The 18,886-nt window shown below is 37.1% G+C and overlaps 1 protein-coding gene across 2 annotated transcripts in view; it reads left to right on the top strand.

The window, feature by feature from the left end:
* kpna1 (karyopherin alpha 1 (importin alpha 5)) overlaps positions 1–18,886 on the top strand; it is a 53,691-nt gene that overhangs the window by 7,587 nt on the left and 27,218 nt on the right. For both annotated transcript variants that reach the window (XM_039744125.1, XM_039744126.1), the window contains exons 3-8: positions 7,812–7,922; positions 11,277–11,376; positions 11,887–11,981; positions 12,499–12,630; positions 17,208–17,296; positions 17,576–17,675. In XM_039744125.1, coding sequence (XP_039600059.1) covers positions 7,812–7,922; positions 11,277–11,376; positions 11,887–11,981; positions 12,499–12,630; positions 17,208–17,296; positions 17,576–17,675 — 627 coding nt within the window. The remainder of the gene's footprint in view (positions 1–7,811; positions 7,923–11,276; positions 11,377–11,886; positions 11,982–12,498; positions 12,631–17,207; positions 17,297–17,575; positions 17,676–18,886) is intronic.

Here is an 18,886-nt window from a genome sequence, read left to right as displayed (position 1 = left end):
CCTTCTGCCCATTCTGTATACTTTCTTAAAGTCACTTGATTTCCCCACAGGACTGTGTGCCTTCTGATGGTCAGGATGTCTTGCAACCTCTTGCTTTTTCTTGTACCCTTTAGCCTTTCCTCCCTATCTTGACAAACTAAGGAGCAGGTTAAGCGACACCAGCACTGGTTGAGATTGTTTCGCTGTAGCATCCTGGAGGGAACAGTATGCACATTTCTGATGAGGCAGCATCACTCCTTCACTTGTGCTCATGCCCCGGGCTATTCCTCAGGAATTTTGGTCTATATTGACATGAGAGTATGACACAGTTACAGATTTGTCGGCTGCACATCCATGATGCGAATCTCCCGTTCTACCACATTCCAAACGTGCTCTATTGGATTTAGATCTGATTACTGTGGAGGCCTTTAGAGTACAGTGAACTCATTGTCATGGTCAAGAAACCAGTTTGAGATTATATGAGCTTTGTGCCATGGTGCGTTATCCTGTTGGACGTAGCTATCAGAAGATGGGTACACTGCAGTCATAAAGGGATGGATGTGGTCAGCAACAGTAGGCTGTGGCGTTTAAATAATGCTTGGTAATAATTGGTATTAAGGGACCCAAAATGTGACGAGAAAATATCCACCACACAATTACACCACAACCAGTCTGAACCATTGATACAAGGCAGGATGGATCCATGCTTTCTTATTGTTGATGCCAAATTCTGACCCTACCATCCAAATATCACAGCAGGAATTGAGACTCATCAGATCAGGCAACGTTTATACAATCTTCTGTTGTCCAGTTTTGGTGAGCCCGTTCAAATTGTAGCCCCAGTTGACTGTTCTTAGCTGACAGGAGTGGCACCCTGTGTGGTCTACTGCTGCTGCAGCCCATCTGCTTCAGTGTTCAACATGTTGTGTGTTCAGAGAGGCTCTTAATCATACCTCAGTTATAACGAGTGGTTATTTGTGTTACTGTTACCTTTGTATGAGCTTGAACCAGTCTGACCATTCTCTTCTGACCTCTTCTGATTTTCACCCAGAAAACTGCCACTTACTGGATATTTTCCCCTTTTCAGACCATTCTCGGTAAACTTTAGAGATGTATTAGATGATTCGATATTTGCATTAGCAAGCAGTTAAACAGGTGTACCTAATAAAGTAGCCGGTAAGTGTAGTGATTGGTGGTGTAGGTAGGGTGTGCGGCTTTGAATCTACTCACACTTACATTTCAGAAAAGTTGAATGCATTTGATGCTACATTTCCTTTAATAAGCATTGCTGGCCAAAATATCAAATGCTCACTCAAGAGTTTTTGCCAGACTATCTCAAAATGGTAGCATACAATGCTATTTATTATATTGTTAGTTAAATGTTTACTCCCGAAAATGTTTTGAGTAATGCATTTCTACCATGCTGGTTTTAGAACTGCAACAACTAATAATCGATTATTAAAAATGTGGGCAGCGATCACCTTAATCGAGTAGTTGATTACATCATTAGGCCTAATGTGTTGTGACTTGTAATTGCGTCACTGCTCTCAACTGTGAACATATTTGAAAAAAGGCAAATGGTAAGCAAATGGCGAAATATGACTATCAAGGTTTGGGAACACTTTACTCTGAATGCAGAAAAAAAGGATGTGAGTTGCAAAATGTATAGGCCATTTAACATTTTTTAAGGCAAACATAAATTAGAATGAACATTGACATGCTTTTACAAGAAAAATTGAATATCAACAACCTGTACTAAAATTTGCTTCTCTGGACCATTTCTTGTACTGTATAAGCTGTCAGTTATTTATTTCGCCATGGATGGGCTGAGAATGGAAAGGTCATAGGTTTGCATCCTTCTGGATGGTGCAGGCTCTATTAGCTAAAATTACAGAAATTGTGTACTTTAAAGGAATACTGCACACACAAATGATAAATTTTGTATTTGATACTCATGCTGTGTTGTTTGTAAAAAAATATTTTAATTTCACATTTTCTTGGAGAACAGAGAGATAGCAACGCTCTTCATTAAAATAAGCAGAAAGGAGACTGATTAAACAGCAGCAATTTTTATACTTCTCGTACTGCATAATTTAAATGTCAGGTATCCAGTCATATGCTCACAATATTTAAGACGTGTATTTTTACTAAATCATTGTTAAACAAACCCGTTTCCGAAAAATCGCCTTATTTAAAACAGAGCTGAGGAATCAATACACTAAACTTTCAACTCCAATCCTCAATTTATGGTACTACCGTAGATCCCGGAATATAAGCCGACTCGGTATATTAGCCGACCCCCTTCTCTACCTACTAAATTACATGTATTTGCCGATGACCGGTATTTAAGCCGACCCCCTTCTCCAAGCAAAATTTTCTAAATTTCCTTAAAAGTGTCTCTTCAGGTATATTTATCATGTTTATCTACGTGAATTTGAGACTGTCTGCATTTTTGATGGAAACCAGGAAGTGATTGCGGAGAAGTTTGGTAAAATGAAACCTTTGTGTTGAAACTATATACGCAAATATGGTACATCGGCGGGTGGATTTTTGGAGACTCGTTATAAATTTGATTAACATAAATACGCAATACATTGGACCCTTGACTTACAAACTTAATTCTTTCGCAAAGGCTAACCCATAATGCGTTCCGAACCTCCCACTGCAACACTTACTTAACCTTTTCATAATAAAAAAGGGTTGTATAATGTGCATAATTTACAAAAACACCAATAATTTTTCTAATGTACTAACTAAAATTTATTACTATTTAATTTAATATTGTTTTTTTTATCAGTATACTGCTGCTGGATTATGTGAATTTCCCCTTGAGATTAATAAAGTATCTATCTATCCATCTAAAAAGTTATAAAAAGTGCCTAGCCTACCAGAAGTAGGCTAGATTAAGCTAGGAGCATGGCGGTGCGCATTGTCGCAGTGGCTCAGGGCTCTTCTTTTCAGTGCACTTTTTTGTTGTTTTTGTACTTTTTTTTTTTTTTTTTTTTCCTTGTTTGTGCACAATCGGTTCGGCGAACATCCACACACTCGTCAGAACCTTATAGACCTCGGTGTCCAGAGCCAGACATCTGTTTCGGGTGTTTTTCATCACACACACAACATCCCAGACAACATGGCGAGACCAGCGGGCTCTCCGTGGATTGTTGTTGGGTCTAGGAGACGACGCAGACGGAGGAGGGAAAGAAAGCAGAAGCGGGGCCGCAGATCCGGTGTTATGCTAAGGCTAAAAATACAACCATACAAGCCCTATACAGAACTTTTTTTCTGCACTGAAGGAGCTGCTTTTAATCTCATTGTAGATTTGTATAGTGACAGTAAAAGGCATTCTATTCTATTCTAGAAGCAACAATTTCATGCTGTACTCGCCATTTAATTTGACATCTTTGGGCTGCAGGAAGGGAGGAGGAGAATGAAACGGAAGGTGGTTATTGTTTAGAAGGAGCCTCCTTATGCAAATCTTTTCTTTGTAAAATTGCCGAGATGGTGGATTTCGACATGTTGTACATATTAGCGAGATCGGTCACATGAACAGCACTCTCATATTTCCACACAATTTCCATCTTCGTTTCGATTGTGATCACTTTCTTTACCTTCTCTTTCTTCCTTAGCAATTATGTGTCTTGTTTGCATGGTCTTAGTGAATTATATATATATAGGTAAATCACTGCAATGACCGAAATTACATCCACAAACACCTGTATCTGGGCTCCGACTGACACTACTAATGCTCTCGGTTGTTTGTTTACAATCGCGCAAGCGGATACACGTGACCGCATTTGGGTGGTAACGCAAGATGTTGGTCGTAAATCAAAACAAAAATTTTTATTTTAAACTTCACGATAATTTATTATAAATTTTATTAAAAAAAAAAACTAAAACACTTTTTTGAATAAATTCTTTATTTAATTTAAAGTACCGGCATGCAAAGTTACTTCTTCATCTGATAGATGGCTCTGTGGTTTCATCATTATTTACTCCGTATTCATCGGCAAAACCGGCATTGCGCTGGAAATCTTGAATCTGAAACAATACTCGTTGTATAAGCCGACCCCCAAACTCCAAGCCAAAATTCTAGGACGAAATTCTCAGCTTATATTCCGGGATCTACGGTGCCAACTTCGACTCCATGCATAGTACCGGTCAAAAGTTTGAGGTCAATCAGAAATTCTCATGTTTTTGATAGAAATTGTTGCTTTTTTTATCAAGATACCATTAAATTAATTTTAAAATAAAGACAAGGTCTTACAAGTGTGTATAATGGCTATTTCTGCATGAAATTACTGATTTTTAGTTTATGGTTGACAGGCCCCATTTTCAGCAACAATTCTGTCATTGTCCTAATAGTAAACTCCTATAGCTAATCCTTAATTAGTCAAGTGTTAATCCTAACTGGTTATTAGAGAAACCTTTCTAACTATTTTAGCACTACTGAAACCTGTTATCCTGTTCACTTGTGTTACAAGATACTGATATTCCTAAAGTTCAGTTCTGTGTATTTATTGTGTATTTACTATTTTATCACTAAAAGCATGAATCATCAGGCCACTTTTTAGCACACTAACCTGTTAAAGTTTGGGTTTAAAGGCTGTAGCGATGCTGTTGTGGCCTTTTATATAATTTACTAAAGAAGTTGCAAACATTGAGTAACATTACACAAAACTTAGAAAATTAAAAAAAAAGTTTACATTTTTACAAAAAGCTAAAAGAAAAAAGTTTTATTTGTAATAGTATATGCAAATTGGAAATTTTAACACCTACAATTTACATAGTCGGAGTCTGTACATTTTTACCGACCCCAACTCCAATAATCGCTTATGACTCTGACTCCACAGCCCTGTGCATCATAGTAAAGCCCACATAAGTTGTTGGAATGAAGTCCCACATCTCCATCATTCATTGATCAGAAGCCTTGATTACTCATTGGTGACCCTGGCACTTCACATGTTTTTTTGGTTTGAATATTCCTCCGAAGTATAGCAGCCAATGCTAAAAATCTTAAGATGGATCCTCTGCTCCTTCAAAGGACAGGTGTAATTCATCTATGGAAAATAGAACAACGGGACAGTTATGCTTTTATATGATAAGAGTAGAAGCAAAGTTCACTGAGGGGTTTAAAAATAGTAGTAATTGGGATTTCCACATTTATCTGTAAGACATGCTTGTCACATGTTGGTTTTTTTTTTTTTTTTAACTTACTGGTTGATTTAGTGAGTTGTTGAACATAAGGAAAATGGTTAAACTAAACTATTAAAGGAAGTACAGTGGAACCATGGTTCACGACCATAATTCGTTCCAAAACTCTGGTCGTAAACCGATTTGGTCGTGAACTGAAGCAATTTCCCCAGTAGGATTGTATGTAAATACAATTATCCGTTCCAGACTGTACAAACTTTATGTAAATATATATTTTTTTAGTTTTTAAGCACAAATATAGTTAATTATACCATAGAATGCACAGCGTAATAGTAAACTAAATGTAAAAACATTGAATAACATTGAGAAAACCTTGAACAACAGAGAAAACTAACACTGCAATAGTTTGCGCTATAGTGCTAGGAACTGCTCGCTAAAAACACTTTCTTTTTAATGAGTTTTAAGCATAGGGAAAAAATGAACATTTGAAAAATCTGTAATTTAATAAACCACCAAGAAAAATAACATTGCCACAATGCTATGAACCGATCGCTGTAAACAGAACTGAAAACAAAAACAAGCCTTTTCTACCTTATGCATCCAGCCCTCCCTCTCTCGCTTGCTCTCTCTTTTGTGTGTGCATGTGTCTCTCTCGCCCGCCTGTGTGTGTCTCTCTTTGGCGAGCCTGGAGCGCCTGTGTGTGTCCTCTTTCGCGCCTGTGTGTGTGTGCCTCTCTCTCCCACGCCTGTGTGTGTGTGTATCTCTGTCACGTGCCTGTGTGTGTCTCTCTTGCGCACCTGTGTGTGTGTGTGTGTCGCGATCTCTCTCTCTCTTGCTCGCTCGCTGCACAGGAAATGCACAGGGAGAGACTGAACATGTACAAACCAAAAGGGAAACTGGCTTGTTCGTATACCTAGTGTGTGGTCGTGAATGGAGGCAAAAGTTTGGCGAACTTTTTGGTCGTAAACCGATTTGTACGTGTACCAAGACGTTCGTGAACAGAGGTTCCACTGTATAGTGAAAGTTGTTACAAGATTAGTTCCTTTCGCAGTACAGAACTGAATTGCTTGTTGGCCAATATGTAAACAGATACATGCTGTTAGTGAGCTGATGCATTGCTTGTGGCAGTAAATATTAGGCTAAAGAGTGGATTTTTTTATGTGGAGCAATGGCAACGTACAAACATGAATCTCATGACTATTATGGTTAACGTGTAGTATACATTTACTTAAACAGAAAGAGATGCCCCAAATTATTCAGTTCTGCTGACAATGTTATCGTCTTGGTGAGATTTTCCTAAAATCTGATAAGACCAGCATGTCAGTGCTTCTAGCAAAACTTGAGCTAATGAAAAGTGGAATTTAGCTTAATACTGTGACAGATTTGGTTATGAAGCTACTACACACATGTACCTTGTATAGTTTTTATGTGTTTTATTATGAATGGTGTATAATCTATTTTTGTTGGTATATTAATTTCAACTAAAGCACCAAATAGTAGAAACTATTTAAAACTAGTTCGTTAAAATCACATATGTGACATTTACTTGATAATCACAATTTAACAATGGAAACTGCCCCAATTTCATCATGTACTTGTACAAGGTGTGGCAGAAAAGTAATGAGACTGGCAACACTGCAAGCGATCTGGCAACGCTGCGCTGTTGTCCTTGATAGAGCACGTGTATCAGTACCCTCCCATAGCTCAGTGCGAGTTTTAACACCTTACGTTAACTACGTGATTTTTGTGACTGCTATTAGCGAAGTTGTGTTTTTGGTTGTGCGTCACGCAAAATGGAACAGCGGAATTTGGAGCAACGTTGTGCCATTAAATGGCAAGTGTGACGTTTGAAAAGTTAAATCAGGCCTATGGGGAACATTCTTTATCCCGAGCTCAAGTTTTTCGCTGGCACAAATCATTTTTGGAAGGCAGAAAACACGTTGAAGATGAACACCATTCAGGGAGGACTTCAACTTCGAAAACCAATGAAAACATCGAACATGTGAACACTCATGTGAGATCAGATCGTTGTTTAACATTAAGAATGTTGAGTGAACAATTAAATTTGAACAGATTTACCGTTCATCAAATTTTGACTGAATATTTGCACATGCGAAAGGTCTGTGCTAAAATGGTGCCGAAAAACTGCCCTCTCCATAACAGAATTTTTGACCTCAAAAGGCATTCCTGTGGTTCCCCAGCCCCCTTATTCACCTGACCTCAGTCCATGTGACTTTTTCCTTTTTCCTAAACTGATAAATGTCCTCAAAGGACGTCATTTCGGGACTTTAGAAAACATCCAAAAGAGTGTAACAGACATGCTGAAGACCATACCGGTTGAAGACTTTCAGCGCTGCTACCAAGAGTGGGAACAACGTCTCCATCGGTGTGTAGCTGCCCAAGGGAACTACTTTGAAGGGGATAACATTGATGTTTGAAAAAAATAAAAACTTTGGTAAATAAAAAATCAGTCTCATTACTTTTCTGCCACACCTCGTATGTCCTGGGGCTCTGTGAAGTGTAAGTAGTCTGAGTCAGATATACTATAAATAGCTATGGTTGCATTGTAAGTAGGCACTGTAAAGTGAAATATCTTGGTCAATTATTAGCTGATTAATTTCATGTAATTTTAGAAAAAAAATAGTCTTTCATGGTCTTACAATTTTGTTTTCTTATTTCAGCTGTTTAAAAGGCGAAACGTTGCTACTGCAGGAGTTTCTGGTGTTGGAGATGAAGAAATGTCAGATATGGGCTCCCAGGATGTTCAGATCAACAACTTGGATATGACCTCTGTAAGCTGCATAAATCACAGTACATCATTATTTTTTTAACTGCAGAATTAATGTTATTCTCTGAAAAAAGACATACAGTTTGTATTGTACATTTTACAGTAATTGGACATGATTATCTATCTGTAGTCATGGGATAAAGAAAGTACATACTTCTTCAATTCTGTGAATTTGTTTCTCTGTGTGTAGTACTAGGGTGTTGTACCATGTTAGTCATTATGAATGTAGAGAAAAGACAAGCAAAATGACACCTTTTATTGGTTAACTAAAAAGATTACAATATGCAAGCTTTCGAGGCAACTCAGGCCCCTTCTTCAGGCAAAATGTAATACAGAAACGGGAGTTACCTGTATGTATATACACACTAGGACAAGAAACAACATTGGTAAATATTTTAATGAGAAATCTTAAATGTAAGAAATTAATAGATTCCTTCAGGCTAGGGTTCATTTAAAAAGAGAGAGAAGAACAATGTATGGTCAAGATCTTTAGATAAGTTAACTGTTCAACAAAGTCTTTTGAAGTTTCTGATGAGCTTTTCAAAACAGTATGGGTCTGTAGACAGGTTGTCTGTGTCAGTCTGAGAGACAAAATCAATCATCATATCTGGCCATAAAACTCTTGTCTCTATTCAAATCATGTTGTAATGTATTAAATTTTAACATGAGTTTAACTTCCCATTCTTTTCTCTCTTGCTATGCTTTGAAGTTGCCCATAAGCACTGTGACTTTAAAGTCCCACTCACAGTGTCCATGGCTGTTGAAGTGGGCCACTACAGAAACATCTGTGTTGTCATGTTTAATGTGGAACCTGTGTAAATTCATTATCTGGTGGAGTGTTTGTCATGTTTCTCCCACATAGAGTGCAGTGTCAGGGCATTTCATGCAGAAAATTAAGTAGACCACATTAGATGATCTGCAGGAAAATGATCCCTTTATGCGATGTTCTATTCGGCAGTGTGGTATAACTATACGGTCTGTATTATAAACGTGGGCACACGTTTTATATCTTTTCTGTAGGGAAGGAGATGTGCCATTTTCTGTTGGTTCACTTAGGAAGTTTCAGACAATTAGATGCTGAAGGTTTGGTGGTTGTCTGTATGTCAGGAGGGGAGCTTCAGGAAATACATTTTTCAGTGTTTGGTCATTGTTTAGCATTGGCTGAAGTACTTTTATAATTTTTTAAAGTGCTTCAAGATGTGGGTTGTAGGTGACAACAAGTGGGATGCGGTTCTTGTTGTTTCTGTTTTTATATTCCAGAAGGTTGTCTCTGGGTATGGCAGTAGCTGTTCTTATTTACCCATTCATCTACCCAAATAAGAAGAGCTACTGCCATACCCAGAGATAACCTTCTGGACCAGTACCATTTTTTTTTTTTTTTTCCTTACAGTTTCAGTAGTACAGAGAAAGTCAGTACTGCACTCATGCGTGATTGCAAGTTGACAAACTACTATGGAAAGCACAATAATTACATGACAAAAACTGAGCAAAACTGCATTTAAAAATGGTTCACTCTGGTGATGATGCAGCACAGCATCAACTCATGTTTAAAAGGGAAAGCAGCAGAAGTCAAGTATGAAAATGCTTTTGTCTTCACCCAATGGAATTTCAGCCCGCAAGTGCAGGAATTGTACTTGTTATTTTTTAAAAAAAAAAAAAAAAGCAAAACACACAAAATCTTGCGTTATTACTACTTTTATCCCATTATAGAGTTATTTCAAAATCAAATTTCTGCATGCTTTGTCAGAAAAATAACTGTACCGATCAAAAGACATGTAAATTGTTTAACTTGTATTGTCATGCATTTGTAACAAGTGATTAAAAGATAAAAGGATTAAGCAGTTTTAAATAGTATCCTAAGCATCTGTCTGTTTTTAACTGGTGTATACAGTTCAGTGTCATGCTGGGGTGCAACTTAGATGCATCCACGGTTTTGGGAGGACTGGCAGCAGAAACAACAGTTGTAGCAAGTTAACATCACCATAAGATTCAAACAAGGTGGCTGTTTGGCTTGTTTGCACCGGCAATGACATAAGTTGCTCCATTTGATAGTACTAAAATAAAGGATTTATGTAAAACTGACCAGTTTGATTTCACACAGGATGTTTTAAAGATGGGACAAATGTAGAAAGAAGGGACACATTTAAAAAAAATTACAGAAAAAGGGAAAGTATTGTTCAAAACAATAAATGGGAATACTTCAATAAAAAGCCATTGAATGAGATTTCTGTTTTTGCTGTGGTATAGAAAGGTGCAAGGTATCCTAAAATTTCACTGTTATTGTTACCAAATACAAAAATTCTGATATTGTGACATCCCTACAGGTGACAGATGAAACATTACAGATTTCAGCAGGGCTGTGGACTTGGAGACAATTTTGGGTAACTGGAGTTGGGGTCAGAGTCTGCAAAGATGTACCAACTCCAACTCCTAATAAATTTAAATTGCAGTGAAAAAAATACAGCAAGTTCAAATGTCCCATTTCACAAATAATAGTCATAATTAAGTACTTCTCTGATGTAAGAATAAAGCCCAGTGTATAGATGTGTTACTACTAGTGTGTAGTTCAGCTGAGCCATTATACAACCTCACATTCACATATTGTAATCTGGATTATAGTACATTACAAAAAGTTTTTTCATTTTATTTCAGATATAATGTGTTTAACAAGTTCATTTGAGTGTAAACAAGTGTAATGATGTAGGGTGTAGGTGCGTGCTATGGCCTGATGTGTGTTCAGGGGTTCTTGTCTTTTGTTTAAACTGGCCAATAGAGAGTCAGCTTCCTAGCCAGTAGTTCTGTGGTTAAATGATGTGTATGTTTCCTTCCTTTAATCAACATGGAAAATACATTAGCATATTAAATACAGAGGAGTCGGAGTCAGAAATACCAGAAACTAAGGAGTCGGAGTCGAAGGATTTATCTACCGACTCCACAACCCTGGATTTCAGTATGTGGTAATTTTTCCAAAATGATGTAAGATACTGATAAATACATACAGTCAAATGTTTACTTCAAGATATTGCTACCAAAGTTGATTCCAAATTATAAAATGTACTTCTTTTTTTCCACATGGTTTCTGAATGTTTGTTTTGTTTTTGGAAAAAATAACATATTGAAATCTGTTTTGTTTGCCACCTGAGGTTAGAAGTCTCTTTGTATAGAAGTTAGTGATGACAACACAATTGTGATTCAGACTCTGATTATTAAAATAACAGAATTGAAGGTGGATGTGCTTTTTTCTTACTTTGAATTAACCATCCATCCATCCATCTAACCCTTCCTTGCCTATAAGAATGGTTGGAAAAAATCTGCAGTGCTACAATCTATATAACTGAGTACTCGTCTGTATTCTTAGGCAGGTGTCATCACACTTGAAATGACACAAATGATTTTCTCTGATGATCCAGAGCAACAGTTACGTGGCACTCAGAAATTCAGAAAACTACTTTCTAAAGGTAAGAATAGACTTTGTTTTCTGTCTGTTTTGGTTGCATGGTAGGTATCATTAACATTAGTTTTCTTTTTTCTATATACACTGCTTTAAACAAATGATATATGTTCTTTTAATGGAACGGTAACTGTGGTGTGATAAACTTACAGAAAGAATGAAGGTTGGCATTAAGTATTATAAAAGTTCCTAGACATTTTATAAATTAACGTATTTGTTCCAGTGTTAATAATAAATAATTTTCTAAAATATTTAAAAATATTCTGTCTGTAAAGTATTAGAGGTGAAGACATTTTTTAAGTTACAGCTTGCTTTCTACAAAGTATTGTACTGCAGAAACACATTACATTAAGAAATCTAGTGTTTTATTTTAAGAAAACAGTGTGAAAATGTACAGTTGTAATTGCACTTTGTAGTAATGACTAAATTTTTACAACTGTATAATAGCATATACATCTCACTATATGTCTGTATTTACTGTGTTTCCAGCATTTTTAATATAATTGTATTTTAACAGAGCCTAACCCTCCTATCGATGAGGTTATTTCTGCTCCGGGTGTTGTTGACAGATTTGTAGAGTTCCTTAGAAGGAGAGAGAACTGCACCCTTCAGGTACTTTTGCATTTCTACCACTGTTTTCTCAAAGTAACTCAATGAACCTTTTAAAGAAAATTATTAAAGCATTATCAAAAATGTATCTTTTGTTTGAATTAGATAAAATATGATAATGTAATGTGGGAGGACTATATTTAGCATTTTCCTTCAACTTTAGAAGATAGTTTTGTCAAGAAGAGCAGTGTTGTTCCACATGGGTTAAAATTACAGTCAGTGTGATTTAACAATGTCATCTTCCTGAAAGGTGAAATGGGTCATGCATTTTCAATCTTAAATTAACACTTTCCAAGACTCCAAATAATAATGGTGCCGAGCTTCTTCTTAAATTTTAATGTAAAGTCAGAAAAACTTGCATTTTGTTTGCTTTCAACCTGATTTTGTAATAAGTAACATTTTTTTTTTAAAGTTATTGTGAGAGAATAAATATTAATTTGTAAATAATGGTATTTAACAAATGTAATTTTTTTCCTCTAGATAGGTCTTCTTATGATATATTCTTTTTGTCTATTTCAAGTTTGAAGCTGCTTGGGTCCTCACTAATATTGCCTCTGGTAACTCTCACCAGACAAAAGTTGTCATTCAGACAGGGGCTGTACCAATATTCATTGAGCTGCTGTCCTCTGAGTTTGAGGATGTACAGGAGCAGGTAAGAGGCACCTTTTGAGGTGATAATGTTGACTTATTGCATATATATATATATATATATATATATATATATATATATATATATATATATATATAGGCTGAAGATGAAGTTTTATAAACCTGAAATAATTTGCATGATTTGTTGTTTGCTGCTTTGTTTAATCCAACATGACATAAAATACCTGAAACTGAAGTGCTATTACTGAATACCTTAACTATCCATCCATCCATTTTCTAACCCTCTGAATCCGAATAGGGTCACGGGGGTCTGCTGGAGCCAATCCCAGCCAACACAGGGCACAAGGCAGGAACCAATCCTGGGCAGGGTGCCAACCCACTGCAGGACACACACAAACACACCCACACACCAAGCACACACTAGGGCCAATTGAGAATCGCCAATCCACCTAACCTGCATGTCTTTGGATTGTGGGAGGAAACCGGAGCGCCCGGAGGAAACCCACGCAGACACGGGGAGAACATGCAAACTCCACGCAGGGAGGACCCGGGAAGCGAACCTGGGTCTCCTAACTGCGAGGCAGCAGCGCTACCACTGCGCCACCGTGCCGCCCATACCTTAACTAGTTTAGAATATTTTGTGTCTTATGTTAAACATGGTTGTTACATATGTCCAGTCATTTTTAAAGAAAATAAATAATTTTTTTTGTCTGAGAGGTGGAGTCTGTCCTGGTAGCAATGTGAGAGAGATGGGAGCCAGACCACAGGTCACTTGCATGCATACTGACAAAATTCCCATACTACGTACCAATTACATTGTGTTTGTAGGAGGTAATAGTAGACTTATTAATTATATGTGCATTTATAGTCATATCCTTGCAAAACCAATCATGGTGAATTAGGAAATTCAAACAAACTATGTGTAATAACACCTAGGTTTGAGGAGGAACAGTCAGCTTTTGCTGCTTGTTCAGACTAGATGTACAAGGTATGTGTAGAATAGAATGAATTGTGTGGAGGAATGAGACATTAATCGATAAATTTAATTGAACTACACTTACCGTGAATTTTAGAAACATAAATGAGAGGCAGACTACACTTTGTCATTTTAAAGATGCTGGCTATACGTTTGCTGCCCATGTAATCCATTACAGCCACAATTTTTGATGTGGTAACCACTTTCATTTGTACGTTGGTTTGCATTATGAGTCTTCTCTGCTTGTAAGCACTTTGAGTAGTGAGAAAAGCACTATATGAATGTAAACAATTTATTATTATTAGTATGTGCTGTTCCCACTTCCAAGCCTCATTAAAGAGGTGCACATCCACAATATCCAGTGCTTTTATCATTTTGTGTTGGATTTCCTCTATTTCTTCGGCCTTGACACTACAGATATTTTTTTCTATCACAAGGATCCTGAAACCCAGAGGTGTTGTTCTCTTCAGTGTGTGCCTAGTGGCTGGGTGACCCACAGAGTTAAGTTGGGCTCAGCCCAGAAAGGCGTAGCTGCTGTATGATCTTCCTACAGACAAGGCAAATAAAGAGAGTCAGGTGCACTACCATTCACTTGGTACAGGCACAGACATACGACTTCTTTCTTTCAAGAAGATCTCTCTCCCTCTCAATTGTGAAGTTTCTGTGCAGAAAAGGTGGCCTTCAGACAGGTGTTGTATTAATCACAATCTCCCACCTCAAGCTTGTTCCAGTAGACACGAGGGTTGCCACAATTAGATTTCAGATTGCAGAGAACTCTCTGACTGTTGTTGGCATGTATTTCTGAGAAGGCATTCTCAGAAGGAATATTAGGATATTTTTTAGATACATTGGATTTGGTGCTTGAATCTACTGACCTTTAATGATAAACAGGGAACTGCGAGAAATACATGGAGAGATATGGTTGGGAGGAATAGCCTGCCTGATGTGAATTGGAGCAGAGACTTATTAACTGGGTTTCTGAGTATGAATTTCCTAAAATGAACATGTTCAAACACAAGGTTCCAGAATGTTTTGGACGAAAGGTCTATGACCAATCTCATTTGAAACTGGGTATTCTGGACACTTGCATGAAAAGAGTTGCTGAGATGTCAAATCATCACCACTTGGTGTTGAACTGGCTCAGACAGATGGAATACCTGCTGGACAGACATGGAAGCCCAAATGAGTAGGCAGTGTGTGCTAGGAACAATTAGCTATTGTCTCTATTTAGAACAAATTTTCCTTTAATGTCCAGAAGAGTGTCTCCTAAATCATTTGAGAAATTGGGGATATAGAGTCCAAGTGGAAACTATTCAAGGCCTTAATAGTGGAAGAAGAGGATGAAGCTGTTGCCAATAGGTTGTTAGTACCCATCATGGCAGCAATCCTAGGAACTGTTGGTGGACACCAGCAGTAAGGAAATCGTTAAATTGAAGTAAGTGGCCTTCCTTGCAGTATTAGTAGGATGGCCTCCCCGATGGTGCTCTAAGTGCTCAAACAATTCTCAAATGAAATGACAATTGTAGTATTCATACAATGAGCTACAGTAAACCATTGCATCCTTTGGGCTGTATTTGCTACAGATGCAGAAAGGCAATGAGGCGAAGAGTACAGCTGGACTTCTTTAGAAGTGTCAGAATCTCACAAGTTTTTCTATTTCTATAAACAATATGAATATGCAGTAGTGAATCACAGCTGAGTAAATCTAATTTTATAAAAGCTCAGACAACATTCAGTAGTGAGAAAAGTGCTATATAAATGTAAAGAATTTATTATTGTTATACATCAAGTCTCACACAATGAAAAGCTCATTACCATTAGGCAGCTGAGGTTCAGAGCATTCTAACGATGTATAGTTGTCTATGATTGGTCATTTATACTACATGTTACAGCTGTGAATAAAAAGCAAAAAATAAATTGGGTGTGCAACAGCACATCTTTACACACTGTTGCACACAAGCCTTCATGAAAGTGCATGGGGATTGTTTGGTTGACGTGTGATAAGACTTGAAGTTCATCCTAGGGAAATATAGTTGAGGAAGTCCGAGAAAAGTTACAGAATGTTACTTTGTAGGGAATGTGACAACCTTGAGTCAGATTCTGATCATAGTTTTGATTGTATTGAGAATAACACATTTACTGAAGGACTCAATGTTCCATTTGATTTGTAAGTACTGCTTATATCATACATTTGAAGTTATACAGTTTAGGCATCAAGGGTTCAATTACCATACCTGAATGCTGTCTTCTTCATATTCACCCTGTGTTAGTTCTTCTTTCAATTTCAACTTACAGTACAGGCAGTATTTCTCCACGTAATGAGTACTGTTAACACTGTGTCCACGCTGCTTGAAGTTTCACATGAAAACAACCTACCCTTCACCCCCAGGAGAATATCACTAAGTCATGAGCAAATGAGAGGGGGAAAAAAAAATCAATTCATGTTCCCACCAACCCAGAGTACTGTGGTATTTTTTTTATCCAGTTTCTAAATGTGCTGGCTTCACCTGCCCCCTACTATCCCCACCTTTGATTGGACACTCTGTTGGCCCCAGTGTGAATTGGTTTAGGTCATTTACTCACATCCTTTATGGTCTTGAGACCTGCTTTACCTAGTAAAGCTGATTGGTGACCCACATATAGGGGTATGATACAAACACAATAAAAATCTTGTTCAGCATTGTTGATCCCTTTTTATTTTTATATTATGATCAAGTCTAATGGGCTTGCGACCCAGTGACGGCCACCTGCAACCCAAAAGTGCCAAAAACAGTATAACTTTGCAGTGGTATGGGATATGACATCTGAACTTGGCACAATAATAGTTGACAGATTGGGGCACAAAAAAAGATTCCATAGTTGTGCATCATACAATGTATTAGATGTGCACTGAAAAATGCAGTTTTCATAGAAATCCATAAAGCACTATTTTTTGTGTTTTATTTAGTTGATATTGGTGTAAACAGATGTTTTTAATCATATAAATACTTTTAAAGATTTGAAGTGTTATATTCAATAATCTTCACCTATTTACAGCTCCTTTATGATATAAGCAGAATAATAGCCTTTCATTTTTTGGGTATGCAAATGTGTATAAGAGGTTAAACTGCAAGAACGGCCAGAGAGTTTTTAAAAGTTTATAAAAAATGCTTTACTTAAGAACACAATTTTCCATGGCAAATTAGCGAATACTATAATTGTGCAAACATAATTGCACAAAATTACCAAACATGTTCTCTAAAGCCAGCAGCATAAGCAGAAAACTAGGATGGAAACAGTTTTTAAACCTGTAAACATATCTCCGTTTTGATTTCTGGTGGTTTATTTGATGTACAGGTGCTGTGTGAAATCTGTTGTGTTGTTTCACATAGGGTGAATTTCTATAGTATACCGTCTAAATTGTAGCAGGGAGAATGTGTTAGAACTTCCCATTTGAAAGTTACACAGGTACAAATGGACATATTTACTTAGAATTGGGAGGAATGTGGATGATATTGTCTTTTGGAATATAATGAAGATTATTCTTTAGACAGTCTTTTAAACTATATATATATCTTCTGTAAATATTTACATGGATGAGTGAAGATGGTAATACTAGTTTCTGTAATTACACATGATGTTTATTTCCATATTTTATAATGCAGGCAGTTTGGGCTTTAGGCAACATTGCAGGAGACAGCACTGTGTGCAGAGACTATGTCTTGGAGTGCAACATCCTCTCACCTCTATTACAGTAAGTACCAGTGGAGAACAAACACTTGACTTGTAGCTTTTAAGTGAGATGAGCAATTGCCTCTCTGAAGACTACCAAATAAAATTTTCATCTTTTTATGATATGGCTGAAAATGTTAACAAAGTTGAAGCAATACATTTAAAAACAAAATGAATAATAATTAGGTTATCCTCAAAATACACCATTGAACTCTAACAGATTGTTAAACACCTCCAAGAATGCTACAATTGATTGTACTGTTCAGTTGTTTTAAAGCTGCTTTTGCTTATCTTTTGTCAGGCTACTGTCAAAACAAAGCCGCTTAACGATGATGAGGAATGCTGTATGGGCTCTTTCCAATCTGTGCCGAGGGAAAAGCCCACCACCTGACTTCTCCAAGGTAAAATGCTTTAAAATTCTTAGTCTTTTTACTAAAATGTAAGAGGCAACCTTTCAGAAGTTTCTTCCATGAGATCTAGTTTCCTGTTACAGTCCAAAGACATATTGTCAGATTTGATGGACATCAACTTGGTATACAGTACACCCCCAAAATTCGCAGGGGTTACATTCCTAAAGCACCTGCGAATTTTGGATGTGGTTTAAAAAAATGCCAATTTTCATAGTGTTAAACCCTAAATATGCCCCTAAAACACTTTAATTTAATTTCAGACTCAGCTTAATACATTACCTAAAAATAAAGAATGTAAAGGTAAACCTGTATACTGTACTGCTATGTCTCCTGCAGTGCTAGGATGTGAAATACTGATGTTACCACTATATGTACTGTAATTCATGCAAGTGCGTTTTCATTGCCAGAGGCCTTAGACGGTGCAGCTCGTTTTGGTGGCATCTTGGGGCTTTAACCCTTAAACTGCCACATACTTGGGGGTTAATGCATCCCTGGACACCAAATACTTTTTTGCTACACTTTAAGTAAACGTCACAATTAACAAAGAAAAAGTCAAATATTAATGGAACACATTTTTTTTCATGCAAAGAGCATCACAATTACTGCAACACTGATAATTTTACACACTGCTAATGAACTGTAAAAACTATTTTAAAAACTACTGGAAAAATATGTGCAAAGTGCAACTGACACCATGGATGTAAATCACTGAGCCAACTGCGTTTGAACTGGCAGCACAGAAGCATACAGAGGTAAGCGCTGGTGCTTGCAGGCTAGTCTTAGTGCAGCTTGGGTCACACAATTGCACAGAAACACAGGAGATTGTAGAGACAGAAACTTTATTCAAACACTTCAAACAATCATGTCTCTTTCAGAAGTAAAAGGAGCTCAGTATGCAGTAAGTTATCGATTAAACAATAGTCAAACATCATAGGGGAGCACAACCCCCAACAGGAGCAGAGAATGTCTGGGGGAGGAGAGAGAAACAAAGCAATCAGCCAAAAAGGACAGGCTTTTAAGTAAAGCCACAATCGAGAAGACGGTGATTTATTTATTTTTATGGTAGAGATTCCAGGGACGCACTCACAAACAGATAAAAACAAAGCAAACCGGTAATCAAACAGCAAATAAAGAATGTAATGAAAACTAATGAAATAAGAAAACGATACCACCCCTGTTCCCCTTACAGAGATTACACATTA

This window comes from Polypterus senegalus, chromosome 2, assembly GCF_016835505.1.
Source record: "Polypterus senegalus isolate Bchr_013 chromosome 2, ASM1683550v1, whole genome shotgun sequence".
Lineage (NCBI taxonomy): Eukaryota > Metazoa > Chordata > Cladistia > Polypteriformes > Polypteridae > Polypterus > Polypterus senegalus.
Note: the sequence above shows the minus strand (reverse complement) of the source record. Positions and strands in the feature narration are given on the sequence as shown.